The following is a 21,983-nucleotide window of genomic DNA, read 5'->3' as shown; positions in this document are numbered from 1 at the left end:
TAGTGGTTAATAATTCCTTGGTATTTTTTAACTAATCAAGGCAATACAAAGGCTTATAGATAATCTATATGTTATTTTCTGGCAATATGCACGAACCGTTTTTCAAGAAGAAAACTTGTGATAGTAATATGATTTTTTACAAAACAACTAGTTATATTTTGGGACATAAAACATATCTATTCATCCATCCTCTTCAGGACCTTGCTGTGAGGCAAGATCAAGTGTAGTATATTAAAACATATAGCTAATCAAGCAAACTTGGGTTTATCATTACATGACAGTCTTTGCAGGCAACATTCCACACAGGCTACATTAGCTTGTAGATTTTGTAAACAGGTTCTCATCTATATTAACCTTCAGTTATTTTAATAATTTAATAGACCTTTTACCCCCAAACCATATGTACACCCTTTTCTTTTTGCTGTTGTACTGTTCATTGGTCTAGATTGCTTTTGTGCAAGTTGGCCAGTTTTAGAAATACTCACTGTAGAAGCATACTTTTCTCTTGATAACAATGGAACAATTACAGGTTTATGTATTTTTTTTAAAGCACTTCTATTGAGTTTAAATTACGTACATTTCAAAGTAATTGCTGGAAAGAATGTTGTCAAACTCTGTGCGGAATTCAGGATAAGAACTGTAAGTGCACGGTATATGAAGGGCAGCGTCACAAGTATAACCAACAGGCCTTCTTCTGAGCCCAGTTTCAGCATTAAATGACACAAGAATTTTGTCAACACAAATGACAGAAGACCCAGTGCAGAAACGCAGGATTTTTTCAGCTTTAGTTTCATCAGCAGTTTTAACATAATGCTGAAGATAAGTAAAGGTGGTATGTTCTCTTTGAGACAGCACCATGTTTGTTGTTTCAAACAGTTGCAATACTCTTTTGCCTGTGGCCTTTTTTGTCTCATACAGAGACAAAACACTTTCCTTGTCTGACAGTCTCTGCTGTAGACCTGCCATAGGTGTGGAGAAGCAATCAACTATGTACTTTGGCTCTTGCAGAATGGCCTTATGAGCCATTCTTTCAATGGCAAGTTGTATGTTGGTCTTAGGGGGTAGGGAGTGGGAGCCCATCCTTGTGAAAAGGTCAAACAGGTCCTCGTCATCACTTTCACCCATTGTGCCCTGGAGAGCATTTTCAACTGCTGATCTCTCAACAGGAGCAATGTAGTTGAGAAATGATGTCATCAGAATGTCTATACTGACTGAGTCAATTCCATGAATGCAGGCTAAAATGAAAGCCTTTGACAGCCTCACTGGAAAGACACCATGGTCTAGCAATCCTTTCACCCAAATTTGACCAACCGTTTGCCATTCAGCCTCACAAAAGTCAGGCCTCAACCTTGGAACTCGCTCTGTTTCACCTTCACACTGTTCCAAAAATTGCTCCCAAAATGCAGTGTAAACCTCCCTTGACACACCAGCATCATCGATACCTCTTTCATTGACAAAGTCCATCTTTAAAGTCACAGTCATTATGCTTTTGTCCTTAAATACAACCAAAAGATCTTCAACAACCTTTATCCTACGAATTGATACACTTCGGGGGCTTTCTGGACTTCCTGAGTTGCCAGTTGAACTTGATGGGAAAAGTTGATTGCTGGACCTTAAAGGCAGACTTTTTGCGATGGAATTCTGTCCATTGTCCTGAACACAAGACAAAACATACAAATGGCATAAAAAACACAAATTAATTACACAGATAACAAGAGAAGTGAGAACACACAGGGGACACAGCTGACACAAATTAACATGACGCTACAGGGGAAGCACAACTAGATACATCGAACAAGGAAACACAAGACCTTTACAATAAAACAGGAAACAGAGAGACATGACTGTCCCAAAGCTGTTTCCATAAAGTTGGGCGCATTAAATTGTTCAAAATGTCTTGGAATGCTAAAGCATTAAAAGTTCTTTTCACTATAACTAAGTGGACTATTGACTGTGGACTCTTTAGTAGTAAAGAAATTTCATGGCCTTTTTGCACAGGTAGCATCCTATCATGATACCAAGCTGAAACTGACTGAGGTCCTAAGAGTGAGAAATTCTTTTACAAATTACAAACTATCACACAGATGCACAAACTGCAACATCTTTACAGTATGTAAAAGGTTTTCAGAGTTGCCTACAGTGATAAATCTTACCTGTGGAATTTGGTCTGCTCCCTCATGTATGACCTGCAAATTTGATATGGCCAGGCTGCGCATCTCCTTGACCACTTCAGCAGCAGCATCTGGGAGATGAATTAGAAATTAGGTATGTAAACATTTCATGTACTCACTACGAAAACCAGTTAAGAATTTATTTTTAAAAACAGTTTGTCCTTACCTTTACTTTTTCTGTAAAAAAGAAGATATGCACTCTGGGATCTAATGGAAAAAAGTGTTTAATTCATTTTCAAATAAATCTAAATGTATGGCTTGTGTGTTATACATAACAGCATTTTTGTAAACCCAATTTTTGGACTTTGTTTTATGTGTCTTCATTTTCCCTGTGAAGTGCAGTGAGTTTCAATTATCATTGTCGGGGTTTTGCAAACCAGCTAATTTCTACATCTACGCCACTATTTGGGCTCTAATTTTGCATCATTTACTCTCTACCAGTCATTTAAGAATCTCAATTACTTATAATTTTGCAGAATTTTTACAAATTTTAAAATAAATTTTGTAATTCAATATTATTATTGATAAAGATACACAGAAAATGGACATTCTGCATAATGGGTATTTCAGTATATTTTAAATATAATTTGATACCACCTTTTACTTTTTACAAAACGCTTGTTTTGCCATTAATTCTCCATTCTCTTTCATTTATCCTTATCAGACTTGCGGGGGTCTCGAGCCTATCCAATCTACCACAGACAAGAGGCAGGGTACATCCTGGGGAGGTCGCGAGTCTATCGCAGTGCTCTTGTTTTGCCACTTTACAAAATTATTTAATATAAAACAATTTTCACAAACGATTCAGGCACCAAAAGAAAGATAGCTGTGCATGCCTTCAGTGCTTATTTACTGCATTGTATTTAGTTCTGATCAAGTACTCTTTAAATGGAGCATGGATTAAAGAAATATTCTACATCAATAGCACTATAATAATATTGTTTAATATGTGACAGGGTGTTTTAAGTGAATACCTATGCGTTGATCTATAGTATGTGATGTACAATATATGTACATATATTGTATGTATGTATGTATTCATACCAACTTTCAAGTAATATTTGAACTACAATGGAAAAATAAATGGAAAAATATATACAGTCAGGGAAACAAGCACAAAAACTTACCTCTCAGTGTTATTCAGCTGGAATGGCTGATAATCAAGCTGATGATGTAAAAAATAATCAAGCATAATATGATGGATCTGTCTTGTCACTGTAAGGCATACAAGTAATTGTGCAACACAGTGATTTAGGGGCATGTTTTAGTATCAACAGTGAAAAAGTTATCAGCCTTACCTCTGTGACCCTGGTATCTTGAAAATGATGCCATCTGTCTCCGTGTTCCTCCTGGATCTTGATTGTTGCGGCGTAATTTCCACCTTTCAGATCCCCAAAATGATCCACAACTGCATACAGTTCATATTTCTGATTCTGATCCCCAAAGAAAAAATGACAGCCATCAGAATGAGCAAAGACAATGAAAATGATATTGATTAAATATTAAAATATACTATACATGTACCTCTGGTATCTGCAGGGTTTCAGGAACATCCACATAAGAGTTGATTTTGATGTATTTATAGTTGAACTCAAACCTCTTCAGCAGCAGACACAAAACATCTGGATGATGCTTTATTACAGCTGTCTGAATGAAACACATTCAATTCAATTATATTTTATTCATACAGCTCCAAATCACAACAATAGTTGCCTCAGGGAGCTTGTCTGTTCCCAATACATGTTAATATGTTTTAGTAATTGTATTTAATGCATCATAAAACAATCAAAAAATTTTCTTTAAACTCACCATAGTAGCATCAACTTCGTCACCACACTGCTCACAGTAAATCTGATTTTTTCCACAGAAATCAGAAGGTTTAAAGAACTCTTCAATGCCCTTCACCTGAAAAATGTTATTTAAAATCAGCTCTGACAAAGATGTGCTGACCAGTGAAGTGAGGTGAAGAAGTTTTCCTTGAAGAAGAAGGTTTTTAACATGAACCAGTAACTTTATTAGGTCAGACTCAAAGGTTAAGATATATTGTTTAAGAGAAAAGTGAAAAGAAAAAAATCTAACCAGTACACATATACACATCTTCTCATGTTCATATGCATCAAAGGAGAAGTTGATTTACACAATTTTTAGTCAAACTAGATACCTGATATAAAATGGCCATTATTTTCTCTGTTACACTTAAGCAATACAATTAGTTGGAAAAAGGCAGATTTGAGGACGAACCCTTGCATGACCCTCTAAAATTTAATGAGAATTTGAAAATTTAATGAGGCAACAGCTGGGATATCTGGTTCAATTTAGTTATCATCTTGGGTGAGCTGTAACACTTGACACCCAAATATTACTGTCTAGATTTTAAAAATCAAACTATTTGGCACATTGATTTACATTTTATTTTATTTATTTGGGAATCATTCAGACTCCTGGTGAGACAAAGCGCTACACAGAATCCACTTAAGCAAAGCCAAATATTTTCCTGACACTGATGGATTTGAATTTTAATCCCTTGAATTAAAACCTAAAGTGTGAACTTCAGTCACATGGATTGTTTGACCCACTGTGGTGATGTACAAAGGCAAAACTAGATAAAAATTGTGTATTTCTAAATTAAATAAAGCAGTCCTAAATCAATCATTTAGACACCCCAAAAGTTTTTTTTTATAGGTTTTAGGTTTTATAATGAAATCTGTACTTAGGCCATGGTACTTAACATGGTCCAACAACTATTTCATTTTTATAGCACTGTAGCTACAGGAATTATCATGTCAGTACTCCTCCACAAAGAAATCGTTTGATTTATGCAATAATGATGTGTAAATGGTGTATACTAAAATAGTAACAAAGTGATAAAGTGTAACACATTTTATGCAGTGAAAAAAAATGAGTGTTTTCTTTTTTATAGAAAGTGGATAAAATGAAAGTAAAACAGTTATTATTTACTGAAAATCAGAAAATATTATAAATCTGTAATTGACAAAAGCATGTAAGGTCAAAACAATTTCTCACAGCTGTCCTATCCTGGCAGACAGAACATGCTGAGAAGTTTGCAACTTGTCAGATCCTTACCACACTGTAGTCTTCACTGCAACAATCCACCAGTGAAAGAGGAAGATACCAAAATGGTGTGTCTCCATCAGTCTCTACATGACCTTTAGAGCAGGTGGTCTTGTTTACTAACTGACCGTGAAAGATCTGAAAATACAGATGCACAAAAACCTGTTCATTTTCTTTCAGTTATAATTAGAAAGCATTTGTTCGCAACAAAAGTTGTTCAAAGCATTTTATATTCTAAGGCAAAGACTCCACAATTAAAAAGTGATATATTGATCCAGTGTATAGATATCCTTTAGCATCGATGAAGACCTTACCTTTGATGCATCAGGACTGGTCTTTCTTAAAATCCTCTCAAAGTACTCTGCAGCATCACGCTGTTCATACACTGTGATAAATGCATATTATTATTATTTTTTTAAATAAGTCATTTTGTAATTTTGCCCTACAATTTTCCATTGTTATAATATTTTAATAATTATTTTAAATTATGTATTATTTTAAATTGTTTTAAAGTCATACAGTGCTCAGGAGTTTACAGTGTTAAAAAGGTGTTGTTGTTCTGTACCGTTGTCGATGCCCAGCTTGTTTGTTATTTTATATGTGTATGCTGTATAGTTCTGTAAGTCATCAAATAAGGCTTTCAAATCATGATCAAGGAATTCAGAGTGGGGATTATCTCCAGAGTACCTACACAGGAAGTAAACATGAGTGATTAAAAATGCACCGTAAACTTCATATATGATAAATACAGAATCACACTTAAAGCTGGACAACAAACTTTTTCACAGCCTCTCTGAAGTCTTTGGTCATGAACAGCACCTGCAGCACACTGTTCAAGTAACATGTGGATCCTTGGTTTATCAGCCCATGGTACCTGTTAGCTGATGGGAAGAGAGAATGCATACAAAAAAGATATATATTTAAAACATGAGCCTGGATCATAAAATACCCAAAGAGAAATAAACCAAAAACAGTTATTTTATCATTTCTACATTAGGAGTTTAACTGGGTATTTTTTTCAATGTTAATATTACTCTAAAACATCTCATTTGCCAATTCCAGTCAAATTCAGTCATTTGATTTGGTTGGTTGATTGGGAAAAGCACATACCAATTTATATAATGTCCCAAAATTTACAGTGCAGGGAAAAAGAGAGCTAATAAGTCCAAAGACTACCTGTAAACCTCCAAATTATATTACATTGAACCAAAGATCGGGGGCATCTAAGCTTGGAGCATTGCCAGGAGTATAGTGGCCTCAGTAACTGGTAAACTACAACAGTTTGGAACAAGCAAAACTCTCTTTAGAGTCCAGTGTCTGTCCACAGGGGCAGTCCTAGCCTGTTTGGTGCCATGGGCAAACATTCCCTCTGGCATGCTGGGGCAGCAGGTTGAGGGTCACAGACACTAACAGACAAAATAAACGGATCCACATGACCAGTAATGTTGTGGGGATGGAGCTGGACTCAGTTAGGGTGTCTGAGAGCCAGATGTTGTCCAGGATAAGGACAATGTTGGATAATACCTCCCACCCACTCCTTGACATGCTGGCTAGTCACAATCCTGGGTTGTGCGAAATCCCAGAAATACACCCTCGACAAAGCGAATCTGTGAACTAAGGTGTAGGTCTATTAGATCATGTTGTGGTGATCGTTGAGTTGGGGGACTTTTGTTCATACTGAAGTGCAAAATTAAAACCAATGGAAGACGAACAAGAAAAGTTCAAAGTCATCACGTGCTCAGTTTAGAAAAAACAGAAAAGAAGAGGAGGAGAAACGAGCAAAAGATACAGGTAAGCAGATGTGTCATTGGATAATGGCAGGTCATCCTGAAACAATCAGAATCAGAATACTTTAATATTAATCCCTAAGGAAATAACGTGGATTACAGTTGCTCAAAGAAGAAATGGTAAAAATAGTAACAGTAACAGACTAAACTGTAAATTTAAAAATTTAAAATTGTTATTGAGCCCTTTACCCCTGGTCCTAAAGTGTATATTTATTTTCTTACTCTTCTTATAAATATTGTTTGTTTACTTGCACTGCTGTAACTGGAGCCTCGTCGTCTCGTCTCTCTATATACTGGACTGTATGTAGCGGAGATGACAATAAAGTTTACTTTGACTTCAGCAGCAAGCAGGCGCACCGAGGGCTCTCGCGCTCACTTTTCGCGTATAGAATTTCGAAAAAACGAAAAAAGTCTGTATCATAATGTCTGGTGTTTTCGTGTTTGTTGGTTTGTTTTTATTTTATTTTATTAGATGTTATTAGATGCTGCTCCAGAGAATCCCCCCGCAGCCCACCCTCTCCTCCCTGTGCCGCGAGCAGCAGGCGCAAACGAGGGCGCCCTTACTCCCAGCAAATGGGCGATAGAAAACCGATCGGTGCCTATGCCATCCCCAAAATGCGCTGGCATGATGTCGGGGCAGCATGGGTGCGAGCAACGTTTTTTTTTGCCAATGCTTGTGAAGCCGCCCCCCACCAAGATGCCGCCCTGGGCAACCGCCCATATCGCCCCTATCAAAAACAGCTACTCTCTGTCCAAACTAAATAATCAACCCAGTGCAGGAAATTGGCTAGAAAAAGAATCTGAACATAACCTCAGATCCCGAGAGAGATTTGTGATTCAGCAATGTTCTATCTATTAAACATTTATGGTGATAAGGATGTTGATGAAAGCTAAATGAAAAAAGGCAAAAAGGAAACATCGAAATTCCTGTACGCTGGATTAATATCCATCTCCAACAATACGCCTGAGGATGAAAACAAAAAACAAATAAACAAAAGAGCTTTAAATATTTTCTGAAATCTTACCCAGAGATTTATTGGTGCACTGTCCGTTCATTTTCTGTGCCGTCCTGCAACCACTTCACTTCTGCACCGCTGAATAAACTGCTCCTTAAAAAGAAATAAGCCGCATATTTTACCGGTTACGCTAAGCAACCACTAAACAACAACACATAGAATCCTACCTTCCGTTTAATTCAAGGTATTCCTTCCGAAACTACTTAGTTTATTCCCGACACAATCTGCGATCTACAGATCCAGTGAATTTAAAAACCCCGGATTACTTTCTCTTTCTCTTCGGGTCTGCAATGATGCATACATGCTGTGTTGGAAATCGCGAAATTATCAAATTACTATTTTTTTTCAGAAATTTATTAAAAATGTGAATGCAGAACACCTAATATGTCCTTACTCACAAACACATGTGGATTAACCCAGGGTCTATTAACATGCACTCCTTCGGCAAATTAGGTTTGGGAATATATTTTTCAGTTGGGATGTATTGGAAATTCACATAAGATCATGAAGGCAGCATATGAAGTAATTGAACGAAGCAGTGCGAAAAATATCCTACGAATTTCATTTTTGCTCAATACACAGCTTATAATTTGACTGCATGCTTCAGTTCAGCCATTTGATTAATGTTACAGCACCTCATGAGTGAACGAATATGGTGCAATAAAAGTAGTTTTAGAAATACATTATTTCCCAAACACTTATATTTTATTACATTTATTTCAATTTATTCGAGTTGGGTTAGGAGTTGCCACCTCAGGATGTAGTCTTGCTAATGACCCACTAATTGTATTGAGGTGTGTTGCAGTAGGGACACATTTAAAGAGTAAATAAAGTGAAATACAGATGCAAGAAGACAGACCAGCGTTGTCATGTGACTTCTGGTAACTGCTGGGGGAAACTGAAAGTTAAAAACAAATTCACTTGACTGCAGACACAGATTGTTTATCCACGGAGAGGACGGAGAGTTTCTGAGCTAAAATGACCGACGAGAAAAGATACGACCCCAGAGACACGACGCTGAAATTCGTCAACAGGCCCGATGATCTGGATCCACTACGTAAGAAATACAACTAGTTATCATCACTGAAGCCCCTTAATTCTGCTCTTTCTAATAACTGTGCGTGATTTGATTTGGAATTATTATAATAAATGCACTGGTTATCCCAATTAAACCAAATGAAGTAGTATTTTATACAAACATTTTACTTTTGTGCTAAATTTCCGGGGTCTGCGCAAAGTAGGTTCTCGGGCAGCTGTAGCACAATGTTGAGTTCACTGTCTGCGCTTATTGTTGTTCCTCTCAGCTCCAGTGGAAGGAGACCAGGGTCTCAGAGCAGAGATGTCCTGCGGCCATGCCGTCACCCCGGAGTCGCTCACTGGGTGGTGTCGCAGCCTGTTGGATCAGGTACTTTCCAGGTTCCGAATAACGTCGTTGTTTTCATATAGTTTTACTTTTAGTTTTCTTGTCTAAGCTTGAGTAGGAAAATTAATGTCTATATTTCTGCAAGGTTTTGGTTTATGTCTGTATCCAGACATCCAAATTTTATATTTAAATGTTGCTGATGGATTTATAATATTAAATAGGCAAATGCAATGGCAATATGACAAGATAGATCATCGGATCTTTTAGAAAGTTGTCACTCAAATGTGAAGACACTACACTAACCCTACACCACAGACACCACACATAGAGACTGGGAGGTCTCCTTTAAAGGATTTACATCCTTCTTCTCACTTTGAACCTCAGTAGTTCATGGTGAACATGTCTAAATGCACTAACCTGCTATTACTGCATTTAATGGCTTATTTATTTATGTTATTATTCAATGGTACTATTGATTTTTTTATCGTGAATAAACACATGAACAAAAGGATTTTTTGTTACATGAAAATGTTTTTAAGTAAAAACTCTCATTTTATACCATGTAACCAACAGCCATCGTGACCAAAATCATAATTGTTAAGTGTAAGTAGTCAACACATAAATGGAAACATTAAAAAAATATTGATGCTGTGCCAGTGTTTAGAACTTGTTTCAATAAAAAACATCAATTAGATGTGCTTACATCTTTAACATCTTTTTCAGGGCCAGTACAAATTTAAGTGCCCAGCTCTAAAGGATGGTACGCTACAAAAGTGTGATGCAGCGTGGTCCTACCAAGAGGTGCGCAGGCTGGCAGTACTGACAACAGAAGAGATGGAGTACTTTGAAGAGAACATCGCTCGTCTAGCTGCCACAGAGTACTGTGAATTTAAAACTGTAAGTGTCCAAGTTAACCTCATTTGGGGATAATTTTCTTTGTTCCCTGATTTATATCAACAGCAGGATCAACACACTGAGCTGTAAATTTAATAAAAGATCTCAACCAAAACCGCCTGCGCTGTCATGAAGAAAAAAAAATAGACGGAAATTTTCAACTCTCACTCCCGTTCTCTATGCTGTAACGTGTAACATTGCAATTGGCCATAATTTGGCTGATAACTTGATAAATGACTTTTTTGTTAGAAAGAAAAACATTTTTAGTCTTTTGTTTATTTAAACATTTATTTTGATAAGTAAAAATAAAACCTGAAAAAAAAATATTTGAGGCAATCAGGATGGGCCCATTGTTGAAGTGAGCAGGTCCTGGCCCCTTAGGCCCACTCACAGTATTCAAACTGTGCTTAAAAAAGGTACCATTTTCACATGGTTAAGTGTTTCAGAAATTATTGAATTCTTTAAATGTATATTTACAAGTAATCCTTAAAAAAATTAGGAAAACGTAACTATAAAAGTATTTTGGTTAAAGGTGGTATAAATGTAGTCATTAATCTTTGGTCAAAGCAGTGCCAGCAATTCCCCACTGCTCTTAGTCATCATGATAAAAACAAACTAACTTGGTAAGTTTACTGCACTGATGTGAGGATAATATCAATCTGATCAGTTTCAGTCATGTGACTCTAAAGAAAGAAAGTTTATATCCAAAAACACTGAACTTCTTGAATGTTTGTCATAACAGTGTCCTGGTTGCAAAACCTATGTGGAGAGAGAGGACCTGACCAACCTTAATGTTCAATGCACAATCTGCAATGCAGACAAAAAGAAAGTGTCCCAGTTCTGCTGGCAGTGTTTGAAGCCATGGAAAGGTAGCGCTCCACGCTCTGACCGCTGTGACAACGATGGATGCATCAATCACGACCTCGAACTTCTCAAGAACTGCAAGACTACCGCTCTCCCTCAGGTTGAGGGGGTCGATGCCTGTCCCTCCATCCGGGCCTGTCCCACCTGTGGTCAGAGGGTGGAGCACGACAAAACAGGCTGCAAGAACATCATCTGTCCTCGCTGTCAGAAAGAGTTCTGCTTTGTGTGTCTGAAACTCACTCCTGAGTGCTTGAAGACAAGTTCTTACTTCATCCCCTGCAGTGATGGTGTGGCTCCCAGACAAACCTCCATACCTGTGTGGCGCAGAAACTAAGACACAGCATGCTCTCTGAGTCATTATCCTTCTTATCCTTCTCTCATGTTAGACTTTTTCTTTTATATTTCATTCAGAGAATTTCATTGAGAGAAGCCAAATGTTTTACAGCCTGACTTGTTCATATGCTTTAGATAGTGGTAAACTATGTTTCCTGTATGCATTTTTATGTTGTACAACAGACTTTTTAAAAAATAGTTTTCTTTGACTTAATATCTGTTAAATAATAGTTAGTCATCGACAAACAAGTCACTTGATAAAGATTCCTTGCAAATAAACAGAATACATATTTAGTGTCTGACAAATATCAGTTCATGTAGATATTTATGTGTTAATCAGTTTCTGCAGCTTTAATATAAATAAAATTAAATGAAATTAACCCTAGGTGGAGTAGAGGGCCAACAATGAGACAACCACAAAAGTAGGAATGGTTTTATTGGTGGAGGACGCTGATATTTTTTTTGTCATCATCTATTCTTTTTTACTAGTTTTCATTTGGTTACGGTCAGTTTCACTGCTTTTAGCGTGAGGTGAAAACTGGACCCTACAGAGGTTGCACAAACAGTCCAACTCCACCGGATGCCACAAAACTACATGCCACTGCCAGAAGGTTTTCTGTGTCTCCCAGCACAGTCTTAAGAGCATGGAGCAGACTCCAGGAGACAAGCGGTTACTCTAAGAGGGCTGGAGAGGGTTGTAGAAGGCCTTCCACCCATCTGCAAGACCGGCATCTGTTCCTTTGTGGAAAGAGGAACAAGTTGAGTACTACCTTAGCTTCAAAATGACTTCCAGCACTGGTGTGAATGTCTCTGACCAAACAATTAGAAACAGACTTCTTGTGAGTGGCCTTAGGCCCTGATGTCCTTTAGTGGTCCTGTGCACACTACTCGGCACTGTGGAGTATAAATGGCCTTTGCCAATGAATACCAGAATACTAACACAGTGACAGTAACAATAAAAATAACGGTTTCCTTTCCAAATATTTTTGCCACTATGATTTCACCCCACATGTGCCCATTCTCCTTGTTGTTCTATGTTTACTAGCTGACTGACTCATATTTGTGCTGAAAAACTATGGGAGTCAAATTAAAGTAATGAAACACACCCTCCTCTCTGTTGTCCCATTTATTATATTTCAATTAGGAAGTAAAATTGTTTTAAGTAATATGCATTGAATTCACGTTCATTTAACCATGTTAAGTTTATCTGGAATAATTTTTCTTCAGCTCAGCCAAATTTTTTTTTGTTAATTTGTAAATTTTAAGTTTAAATCTGATCTAAGCTAGGTGAATTTCTTATTGGGTCCAGAGGTAAAGTCATATACAATATATGGACAACATTTTAGCCATGATTGTAATCAAAACATACTGTAAAATTAGTATTTTTGTATTTATTAATTCAGAGCCAAAGTTAAGAAAATCAATATATAAATGACAAAGAAATGGCAACAGATGAGCTCAGAGGGCTCTGCTGAAGAACACAACACACTGCAATGCTTAAAAAGGAAATGCACAGCAGATTGAAAAGTAATTAAGTAATACTGCAATTAAAATCAGGCATTAAACATATAAACACACAAGGTTTACATTTAAAGATTTCCTTGTGAAATTTCTTGTCTGAAATCATTGACACTTTACATTCATTGGTATGTTTTTTTACACAAAGAAATGTGAAAATAAAATGAAATCGGTAATACACTAAAAGACTGCATAAAAATGAAACCATTAAGAAAAAAAGACAAAAACACTCAGCGATAAGATAAATATAATTCTGTGTTAAGGTATATCCCAAGTTTCTTTGAACCTTTAAAAACGTTACGCCAAATAAAGCCTTTAGTCAATTCTAACTTAAGCATTTTGTAGCTGTTAAAATGAATGAAAAAGAGACAAATACAACACTCAAGCTATATTTTTCAAAAAGAACAGTGGAAAAAATGAGCAGTATTATAACACTTTCTCTGCGATCTTCAATGTAATTTTGGTATCAATCATATTCATGAATGAAAATGTGTATTTTGTTGACATTTAAAGAGTTTACATTTTGTTCAAAGTGACCTTCTCACCTATTTCAAGATTTAAACTTCTTCTAATATTTCTTTGTTTTTCTAACCATTTCGTCATGTGTTGTGTGGTTTCATCCGTAGTTTTCTTTATCATGATCTTTGTCTGACTGTCGTCTTTACAAGCACTATCAATTTCTGTATGTTCTTCGTCAATTACTCTAACAATAGGACTTGTCTTCGTTGAAACATGTCCTCCTTCTGTAAGTCGATGAGCTCCAATTCTTGCTTTTGGTTGAAAACACTCCAGTCTTATAATTTCAATATTTTCATCACTACCTCTGTCCTGCTCCTCTGTTAGTCTTTCCTTTGTTATCTTATTTCCCTCACTTTGATTCAGTTTGGTATCACGTTCATTTTTCTGTTCTTTGCTCTGTATCTGCACACCACCAACACTTTGTGATGTACGGGTAACACTGATAATCTTCTCAGCTGTTTTCTGCCCTCTGCCATCTAATCTCATGCTAACATGCTTCACAGCTTCACTGTTGTCAGGATTTTCAGTGGTGATTTCACTCATTTGAATGTATTTATCAGCTTCTTTCGTTTCTTCGCTGTCATCCCTCACACTCCTCCTCTGAGTTTGCACACAAACATCTTTATGCGCTGAATGTTTAACATCATGATTACTGGCTTCACTCATCACATCTTCTTCTATTGGCTCATTAAGAAACCTGCTAATGCGCCTCTGTTCACTCATCTGATTATCTTTAGGTATGATTTGTATTCTGTCACTGCCTGTTTGCTCGTCCTGAGATCCATTTAAGAGGTCATATCTCGTTAACAGCTTTCCTTCTCCTGTCGTTACTTTATCAGCTTCAAAACTTACAAATTTAGAGCTGTAATCTTTTCCAACATTTGGTCTACCTCCCCCATATTCTCCTGTATCCTTTCTAGAGTCGTCTGATACTTCACTACCCTCACAGTCTGTGTGATTTTTATGGCGTGCTGTCAGGGACAACTGTTCCATCTCCTTGATCTCTTCACCAACAGCATCTGCGGGATGAATTTGAAATTTGTTATAAAAGCATTTAATGCATACCAACAAAACATTAATGGAAAGCATTATAAAAAGATTTGTCCTTACTTTTCTTCTTTCTGTAAAAAAGTAAATAAGCACTCTCAGATCTAATGGAGAAAATAAATGGATTTATTTTTCAACTAAATCAAAATGTGTTGCTCATGTATTCAATACAGTGGTTTGAAAAGTATGTTAAAGCTTTGTATATCTACAGATTGCGATATTTGCCCTTTGAAAATTAGCTCCAGTTCAGTCAGATTAAATGGGGAGCAACTGTGAACAGCAATGCTTAAGTCTTGCCACAGACTGTCAATAATATTTAGGTCTGGACTTTGAGTGGGCTATTCTAAACCATGAACATGCTTTGATCTAAACCTAAACCAGTGGTGGGTTGCCATGGTACTGCAGGTGGGCCTCAGCGATAACAGAAATTCAGTTAGAAATGCTCATGTACTGATACATATTTATATAAATGTATTTATATAAAAAACTGAATTTAAACCGGGAGTATGGTTGCTTTATTATATTATTATTCTAACCTAAATTGTCTGCTCTTGATTTGAAGTTTGTGTCTCTGGATGACACGTTGACCTTAACAATTTGCATATAACTTGGTACAGCCTGTGTTGTTTATGTTATTTAATATAATTTTTAGGAAATACATAATTTTTTTTTGTATTTTGATTAGACTGAAGATTTAAGACTGAGTGGGACCCAAGGGATGTTCTGTTTTTTTTAAGTGGGCCTCAACACTCTTGACTTTGGGAATGGCTGATCTAAACCATTCCTTTATAGCCCTCGGTGTATATTTACAGTTGGTACCCTACTGGACAGTGAAGTCCAGTTTTCTTAAATGTGTTAGCTGTGGTGAATTGTAAGCATGTATGCAATCCTTTCAATAGCTGTGGGTCACTTTACTCAATAGATCGGTCGAACATCGCGTCGGCCGAAGCTTCAGACCATTAATTAACTTGACCGAGCTACAACTCTTTAATTAGCACAAAAATCCAATATGTGTATAACATGATTACAGTTGCACCTGCAATAAAAGATTATTATGTAATTCAGCTCACACCTGAAATACAGACTTTAATGTAACATCAACAGTTTCAATAAATGCTCTAATGAAATTATAATGATAAATCATAAGTGATGCAACAGTAATAATAATGGTTATGAATAGTAACAGTAAAATAATTTTCCATCTCCACACGGTGCCTTAACTGTATTAGGATCATTGTGATTTGGGAATATGTGATAAATAAATTATTTCTAATTAAGTACTCTCTGAATATAAAATGGATGAAATAAAAATTTTGCATCAGCAGAATGGTATCATATAGTTATGTGGTATAGTGCATTAAATTCAATGCCAGTGCATTCACCTGCATACGTGAGATATAATATATCTACAGTATGCACTTGTGGAAAATAAAGAAATATTTGCAAAAAACATTATGTGGATATTGGAAAAAGACAAAAACGTACTTCTCAGTGTTGTCCACTTGGAACGGTTGATAATCAAGCTGTGATGGAAAAAGCAAAGAAACATATGATCGATCTCTTTCTCCTCCTCTGTAATACATAACTGTGCAACATGGCTGTTTTGTAATATGTTTCAGCAATAGTGAAGAAAGGACTAACAGTCTTACCTCTGTGACTCCAGCATCATCGAAATTATACCATCTGTCTCCGTGTTCCTCCTCGATCTTGATTCTTGCACTGTAAAGTCCACTTCTCAGATCACCAACATGATCCACAACTGCATACAGTTCATATGTCTGACTCTGATCACCAAAGAAAGAAATGACAGCCATGACAATGAGCAAAGAAAATGAAAAGGATATTCTTTAAATATTAAAATATACTGTATACATACATCTGGTATCTGCAGGGTGTAGGGAACCTCCACAGTACAGCTGATTTTGACGTATGACATGTCATGATAGCTGAACTCAAAGGGCTTCAGAAGTAGAAGCAAAACATCTGGATGATGCTTCATTACATCTTTCTGAATGAAAAACATCAGAATATGTCATTATGTTTTTTTTTCATTATAACATTATGAAGTATTAATTCTATAACAACAAAATCAGCTAATGTGCATAAATCAGAAACAACTTTTCTCTTTACTTACAGTAGTAGCATCAACTTTGTCATCACACTGGTCACAGTACATCTGATTTTCTCCATTTAATTCTGTCATTCTGAAAAACTCGTCAATGCCATCCACCTGGAAAATGCACACATTTCATTTTATTCCTTAATTCCCTCTGACATAAACCCGCTGACTAGTTTCACGGATGTACGGTATTCAGAAATGTTTTCTCAAGAATGAATGTGTCTAACACGAGACAATTAATTAACCCTTGAGTCTAACTTCCTTTTGAAGGAGATCTGAGAGAAAGCAATAAACCCTCACTTTAGTAACAAACTACACAACCAGCACACAATTACTGGTGTTAGTAGGCATTCAGACTGCAGGCTTCTGCATCAGCTGCAGCTGATTTATAAAAAAATCTGTAGCTGATAACTCAACAAACCATTACAGTTCCTTTGTGTTACTTAGTCCAACCCTGTCTCTTACAGGGTGGACTTTAGCACCCCCGTTATCATTGTGGCCTACACTGTTCTGAGTTGTGCTACTACTCTCCCCACCCCCACCTTCCCATGCATGTGCATTTAGGGTAGGAGGTGTGTTCTTAGATTTATGACATGGTCTAAGGAGCTGACACATCAGTAATGAAATCCTAAAGAGTGCCTGATTGAAAATGCTGGTTTAATGATTTATAACACATTAGTTTGCTTCTGACTGTGCTTGGCCTCTTAGTTTAGATCAGTGGTTCTCAAAGTGTGTGGCAGAGTTCTGACAGGTGCAAGTTACCTGGCAGATAAGTTTTGTGGACCTCATGTTTAACATCGGAATCACTTTTACAGCGGAACAAAGAAATTTGCGGCAATTACGTTAATAATATGCGCATCTGCTGCAGCCACGTGTGTAAGTCGACAGCCACAATAAAGAAGTGTGCTGAGTGTGTGAACATGTGGTCGGGTCTACACTTCTTTACTGCGGCTGTCGACTTACACACGCGGCTGCAGCTTTTCGGCTACAGCCTACACACATCAACAACAACAACAGGACTCAGTTCATTCTGTTTTAATCCGGCGAGGCGTGATTGGGGATGCCACTCAGGTGTGTCCGTCTCCCCTACAGCCGCGCCGCAGACCACACCCCGCCAAAGCTCTGCAGTCAAAAACAGGCTCACTACAGCCAATAAGAGTGAATAAACTCTCAATCAATTCTATATTTTTCATCTGTGTTCACAAGTTTCTGGATTTCTTTTTCTTTATAAGACTAAGACTGAACTTTATTTTTGTTTGTCAATTTTTACATTCTGTTTAACTTGTTGCTCGTTTGAAGAAGTGGTGAAGACTAGTGAAGCAGTTTAGTGACAAAAGTTACAAATAGTTGTTTGAAATGAAAGTTATTTGTTTAAAACAAGTTACTGAAGGATTCATTGCGAATTTATTAGAGTTTATTATCTAAATAAAGTTGCAGTTAGGCTTTTCTGTCATTGTTTTTATTAGATGTGGTGTGAAAACATTTCTTCAAAGTCGGAGAACCCCTGGTTTAGATCAAGGAACTGTCAAAGTAGTCCAGGCCCTTTGATCACATTATGGTTAATTTTTGGTGGGGATGTACCAAGTGTGGCAAGAAACAGGTTTGAATTTGATGATTCAATATTCAATACTGTCTTGATTTTAAATAGTTAAAGAATAGGTATACTTTCTAAATATATGTATTTTACTTTATTTAGAACTTTAGTTTTGGATAATCATCTTTAAGTGGGAGATATTTATTTTTCTTTTGTTTTCTAGAAAAATATTTTTCTTCGTTAGTTTTTCTAAAGTATGGCCAACTAATCTGCACTGTAATTATGACTATAAATAAACCACTGCTGTGAAGTAAAGGGAATAAAAACTGGTGAAAAGCCACTGCCACGCTCAGGGGCAAAAGTTAAACCAATTGAAAGTGTACAGTGGAGGGAATAATTACTGGGTGCCCTGCTGAATTGCTCACTTTCAAAGAAATGAACAGTCTCAAATGGAGAGAGACAGAATATAAACCAAAAATCCAGAAAACAACTTTTATTTGCACTGTATAGAGCGAAATAAGAATGTAGTCTGCAAACCAGCCAAAATTCTGGCTCCCACAGACTGTAATCTGTGTGCCACATGGTTACACAGCCAATCAGTGAATTGCAGATACTCCTGATCTCAGCGTGTTATATGTATAAAGCTCACCTTTTCACAGAATCTGTTTGTTTCATTCCAACATCTCCACCACCATGGGTGAGACCAAAGATCTGTCAAAGGGACAAGATTGAAGATCTGCATAAGGTTGGAATGTGCTACCACACCATCAGCAAGAAGCTTGGTGAGAAGGTGTTGGTGTGGTTTTTCAGAAATGGGAGAAACATAAAATGACCACTGGTCGCCTTCAGTGTGGAGCGCCTCATATGGTGAAGATGATCATGTGCCCAAAAGTACACAGGCGGAGCTTGTTAATGATATCAAGGTAGTTGTGACCACAGTCAGCAAGAACACCACTGATGACACACTAATGACATAATGGACTGAAATCTTGCAGCACCCAAAAGCTGGATGGTCTTCCAGTATGACAATGACTCAAAAATACAATCAAGGAAACAAAAAGAGGGGCTAATAAAGAAGAACATTAACGTCATGGAGTGGCCTAGCCAGTCTTCAGACCTCAGTCCTGAAAATCTGTGTAGGGAGCTGAAGCCTCAAAGTGCCAAGTGGCAGCCAAAAAACAAACAAACAAAAAAAACAGGATTAAGAGAGTTTCTGTAAAGAAGAGTGGGCCAAAAATCCTCCTGAGACATGTGCAAACCTGGTGACCAGCTACAAGACCCTAAAACTTTTATGTCACATGTTTTTCTGAATTTTTGGTTGACATGTTGTCTCTCCATGAAACTACCACTAAAATTAGAGACTGTTCATTTCTTTTTAATTAAGAAAACTTTCAAATTCAGCAGGGGATGAAATTTCCCTTACGGTATATGTGGGGGGGGGGGGGGGGGGGAACAGAATGAAAACATAAACATCCTCAGAGGTTTGAGGCTTGTCAGATCCTTACCACTCTGTATCCTTCACTTCCTTTTGTGTCAGTGCAGGAATCCACCAGTGCAAGAGGAAGATGCCAGAATGGTATATCTATGTCAGCCTTTGTCAGGCATTTACAACAGGTGGTCTTTTTTGCCAACATGCCATGGAAGATCTGAAAAACAAATGAACAAAAACCTGTTAACATCTGTTATTTTTTTCCATCCTGCTTATAGATACCCTTTGATGAAGACTGTACCTGTGATGCCTGAGGACTGGTCAGTGTTAAAATCTTCTCAAAGTACTCTGCAGCGTCACGCTGTTCATACACTGAGTGCAGAGATGTTCAACAAAACAAGCCAATTATAAAAATGTTTCTTTAACTATGAACTTTATGGATTATGAATATAAAACTTCAAATGCACAGGTGATTTATAGAATTCAAATGTTTTGTTGTCCAGTGTGTTAACATACTGTACCATTGTCAATGCCCAGCGTCTTTATTATTGCATCCGTCTTTGCAGTATGATTCTGTAAGTCTTCAAACAGTGCTTTAAGATGTTGGTCAATAAACTGAGAATTTTCATTGGTGTACCTAAACAAAGACACTGGTGGTCATGAGTGATACAAAACTCAGTTTTAAACTGCTAATCTAGCTGACATGAATACATTATGGTGCACGACAACGGACAACAACAAACCTTATCACAGCTTCTCTGAAGTCTTTGGTCATAAACAGCACCTGCAGCACACTGTTCAGATAGCATGTTGCTCCTTCTTTTGCCAAGCCATGGTACTTTACATCCGCTGCTGGGGAGAGATTGTTATGAAAGCATGCAAGTAGCAGAACTGCTTTCATACCATAAGCATGGATTACAAAACAGCACAGACAGCGAATAGTTGCACCCGTTCATGTTTTGCACAATTTACTGTTTTGTAGATTGAATTTTACGAGAAAAGCGTCATCTTTGTTGATCAATCCACATTCTAGTGAATAGACTGCTTAGTATTACATTTTTAAGACCCAGTTTCCTGCAAAAGAGGTTGAGGACGCTAAACGCACTGCACCTACCTGCAGGGTTAAAGGTTCCATCGAAAAACTGTCGACCCGTAAAATTCATTTTCAGTCCCTTTAGAACCTCAGTCCCGTTTTACACCGCCAGCGGCCACAAAGACACGGCTGGTTAATAGCAAAACAGTCGCAACTGTTCTGAAAATACGTTTTCTACAAATGCACTAACGCATGTGAGCATGCATTACGATTGCAACTTCAAGACACTCCCTGAGATTCTTCACGGACAAGAGGATTAAGCTGTTTTCACGTCCAGTTAAGTCGAAACTGTGGAAACGGTTTCTGTTTGACTTGTTCGTGCTGTATTCAGGGTGCACCGGAAAAAACAATTATTTCTATTAAAATAAGCGTCACATGACCGAACACTGTTATCCTCTCCAAAAGGTAGTGGGCACTGCACCCGTAAATGTGATAGTTAAAAATATGAACCCGTAGTTATTTAATCAGAAATAAGAAACCTGTTAATATGTTGCATGTGTCCCGATTCTCAAAGGAAGGCGGGATAACTGAACTCTGAAGCAAACAATGCATTCCTTTGGAATACGTCAGTCATCTATTTCTAATTCAGAAAGTGAAGCAATCACTGTTGACACAAAGTGTTGGGTATTAGAGATGTAGAGCAGGTAAAGCAATGACGTTATCTACTTGTTGTTCCGGTTACTACACAGTACACCAGTAAAAACAAATACTTTTATGCAATTTTCTTTTAAGTCCATTTCTGGGAAACACTGCTGCTGTATGCTGAAATGCTCATTGTAAAGTGGGTATATAGTGATATATAGTGTATAGTATATATAGTTATATATACTGGGGAACACTACTTTTTATATTTTAAGTATCTTTTCTCTCATAGTCTGCTTCAACACTAATATTCCTACAGAATGTGTTTTATCCTCATCAGCACTCATCTGATGTGTGTTTGTCAGTGAGTGCTGTGGAAACTGAGACACTCATTCTGTGTTAAATGAAGAGACTAGAGTTGACGTTCAGCCGGCTTTGTTGACTTAGAAACCAAAAACATGGCGAAAATGATGAGCTCATGAGATTATAATTACCAGGAAATTCCACTGAACATGCAACGTTCTGTCAAAACAGCCAGACTGATTCCAGCTGTGAGGGTGTTTACTTGATAAGATTCCCGATGAGATCATTCATGATTTCTGCTTTGCAGGCAGCACATGCCTTTCCTCTGTTTAATAACAA

General features: G+C 37.2%; 3 protein-coding genes across 3 annotated transcripts; 1 reads left to right on the top strand and 2 right to left on the bottom strand.

Moving 5' to 3' along the window:
* Nucleotides 1-521: 521 nt before the first annotated feature.
* On the bottom strand, nucleotides 522-8,089 carry LOC118454982 (uncharacterized). Its single transcript, XM_087839315.1, has 12 exons — nucleotides 8,056-8,089; nucleotides 6,022-6,124; nucleotides 5,809-5,930; nucleotides 5,558-5,628; nucleotides 5,256-5,381; nucleotides 3,981-4,076; nucleotides 3,696-3,818; nucleotides 3,470-3,604; nucleotides 3,299-3,336; nucleotides 2,338-2,378; nucleotides 2,154-2,242; nucleotides 522-1,653 (listed from the first exon to the last, which is right to left on the bottom strand). Exons 1-12 carry the CDS (start codon nucleotides 8,084-8,086, stop codon nucleotides 565-567), a joined length of 2,064 nt encoding a protein of 687 aa, XP_087695441.1. The 5' UTR covers nucleotides 8,087-8,089; the 3' UTR covers nucleotides 522-564.
* Nucleotides 8,090-8,981: 892 nt separating this feature from the next.
* On the top strand, nucleotides 8,982-11,523 carry LOC102800309 (putative E3 ubiquitin-protein ligase RNF144A-A). The gene is made up of 4 exons (XM_035912459.2): nucleotides 8,982-9,103; nucleotides 9,351-9,451; nucleotides 10,133-10,306; nucleotides 11,046-11,523. Exons 1-4 carry the CDS (start codon nucleotides 9,025-9,027, stop codon nucleotides 11,499-11,501), a joined length of 810 nt encoding a protein of 269 aa, XP_035768352.2. The 5' UTR covers nucleotides 8,982-9,024; the 3' UTR covers nucleotides 11,502-11,523.
* A 1,270-nt stretch (nucleotides 11,524-12,793) lies between these two features.
* Nucleotides 12,794-21,065, bottom strand: LOC102777634 (uncharacterized). Its single transcript, XM_087839314.1, has 11 exons — nucleotides 20,781-21,065; nucleotides 20,410-20,518; nucleotides 20,188-20,303; nucleotides 19,968-20,038; nucleotides 19,743-19,883; nucleotides 16,719-16,814; nucleotides 16,461-16,592; nucleotides 16,234-16,368; nucleotides 16,070-16,107; nucleotides 14,648-14,688; nucleotides 12,794-14,556 (listed from the first exon to the last, which is right to left on the bottom strand). Exons 1-11 carry the CDS (start codon nucleotides 20,827-20,829, stop codon nucleotides 13,535-13,537), a joined length of 1,950 nt encoding a protein of 649 aa, XP_087695440.1. The 5' UTR covers nucleotides 20,830-21,065; the 3' UTR covers nucleotides 12,794-13,534.
* Between the last annotated feature and the right edge of the window lie 918 nt (nucleotides 21,066-21,983).

The sequence above is a fragment of the Neolamprologus brichardi genome, chromosome 3 (genome assembly GCF_056152115.1).
Source record: "Neolamprologus brichardi isolate AB-2024 chromosome 3, ASM5615211v1, whole genome shotgun sequence".
Taxonomy (NCBI): domain Eukaryota; kingdom Metazoa; phylum Chordata; class Actinopteri; order Cichliformes; family Cichlidae; genus Neolamprologus; species Neolamprologus brichardi.
Note: the sequence above shows the minus strand (reverse complement) of the source record. Positions and strands in the feature narration are given on the sequence as shown.

Bases quoted from the DNA above. Each gene is read 5' to 3' on its own strand.
- LOC102777634 (XM_087839314.1), bottom strand. From the start codon at position 20,829: ATGAATTTTACGGGTCGACAGTTTTTCGATGGAACCTTTAACCCTGCA. The intron at 19,884-19,967 runs GTACAGTCTTCA...TTTGTTTTTCAG, and splicing joins CCAGTCCTCAGGCATCACAG to ATCTTCCATGGCATGTTGGC. The intron at 16,815-19,742 runs GTAAGGATCTGA...TGCATTTTCCAG, and splicing joins GAAGTGAAGGATACAGAGTG to GTGGATGGCATTGACGAGTT.
- LOC102800309 (XM_035912459.2), top strand. From the start codon at position 9,025: ATGACCGACGAGAAAAGATACGACCCCAGAGACACGACGCTGAAATTC. The intron at 9,104-9,350 runs GTAAGAAATACA...TGTTCCTCTCAG, and splicing joins CGATGATCTGGATCCACTAC to CTCCAGTGGAAGGAGACCAG. The intron at 9,452-10,132 runs GTACTTTCCAGG...CATCTTTTTCAG, and splicing joins GTCGCAGCCTGTTGGATCAG to GGCCAGTACAAATTTAAGTG.
- LOC118454982 (XM_087839315.1), bottom strand. From the start codon at position 8,086: ATGAACGGACAGTGCACCAATAAATCTCTGG. The intron at 5,629-5,808 runs GTACAGAACAAC...CATTTATCACAG, and splicing joins CAAGCTGGGCATCGACAACG to TGTATGAACAGCGTGATGCT. The intron at 3,337-3,469 runs GTAAGGCTGATA...TTACATCATCAG, and splicing joins AAGATACCAGGGTCACAGAG to CTTGATTATCAGCCATTCCA.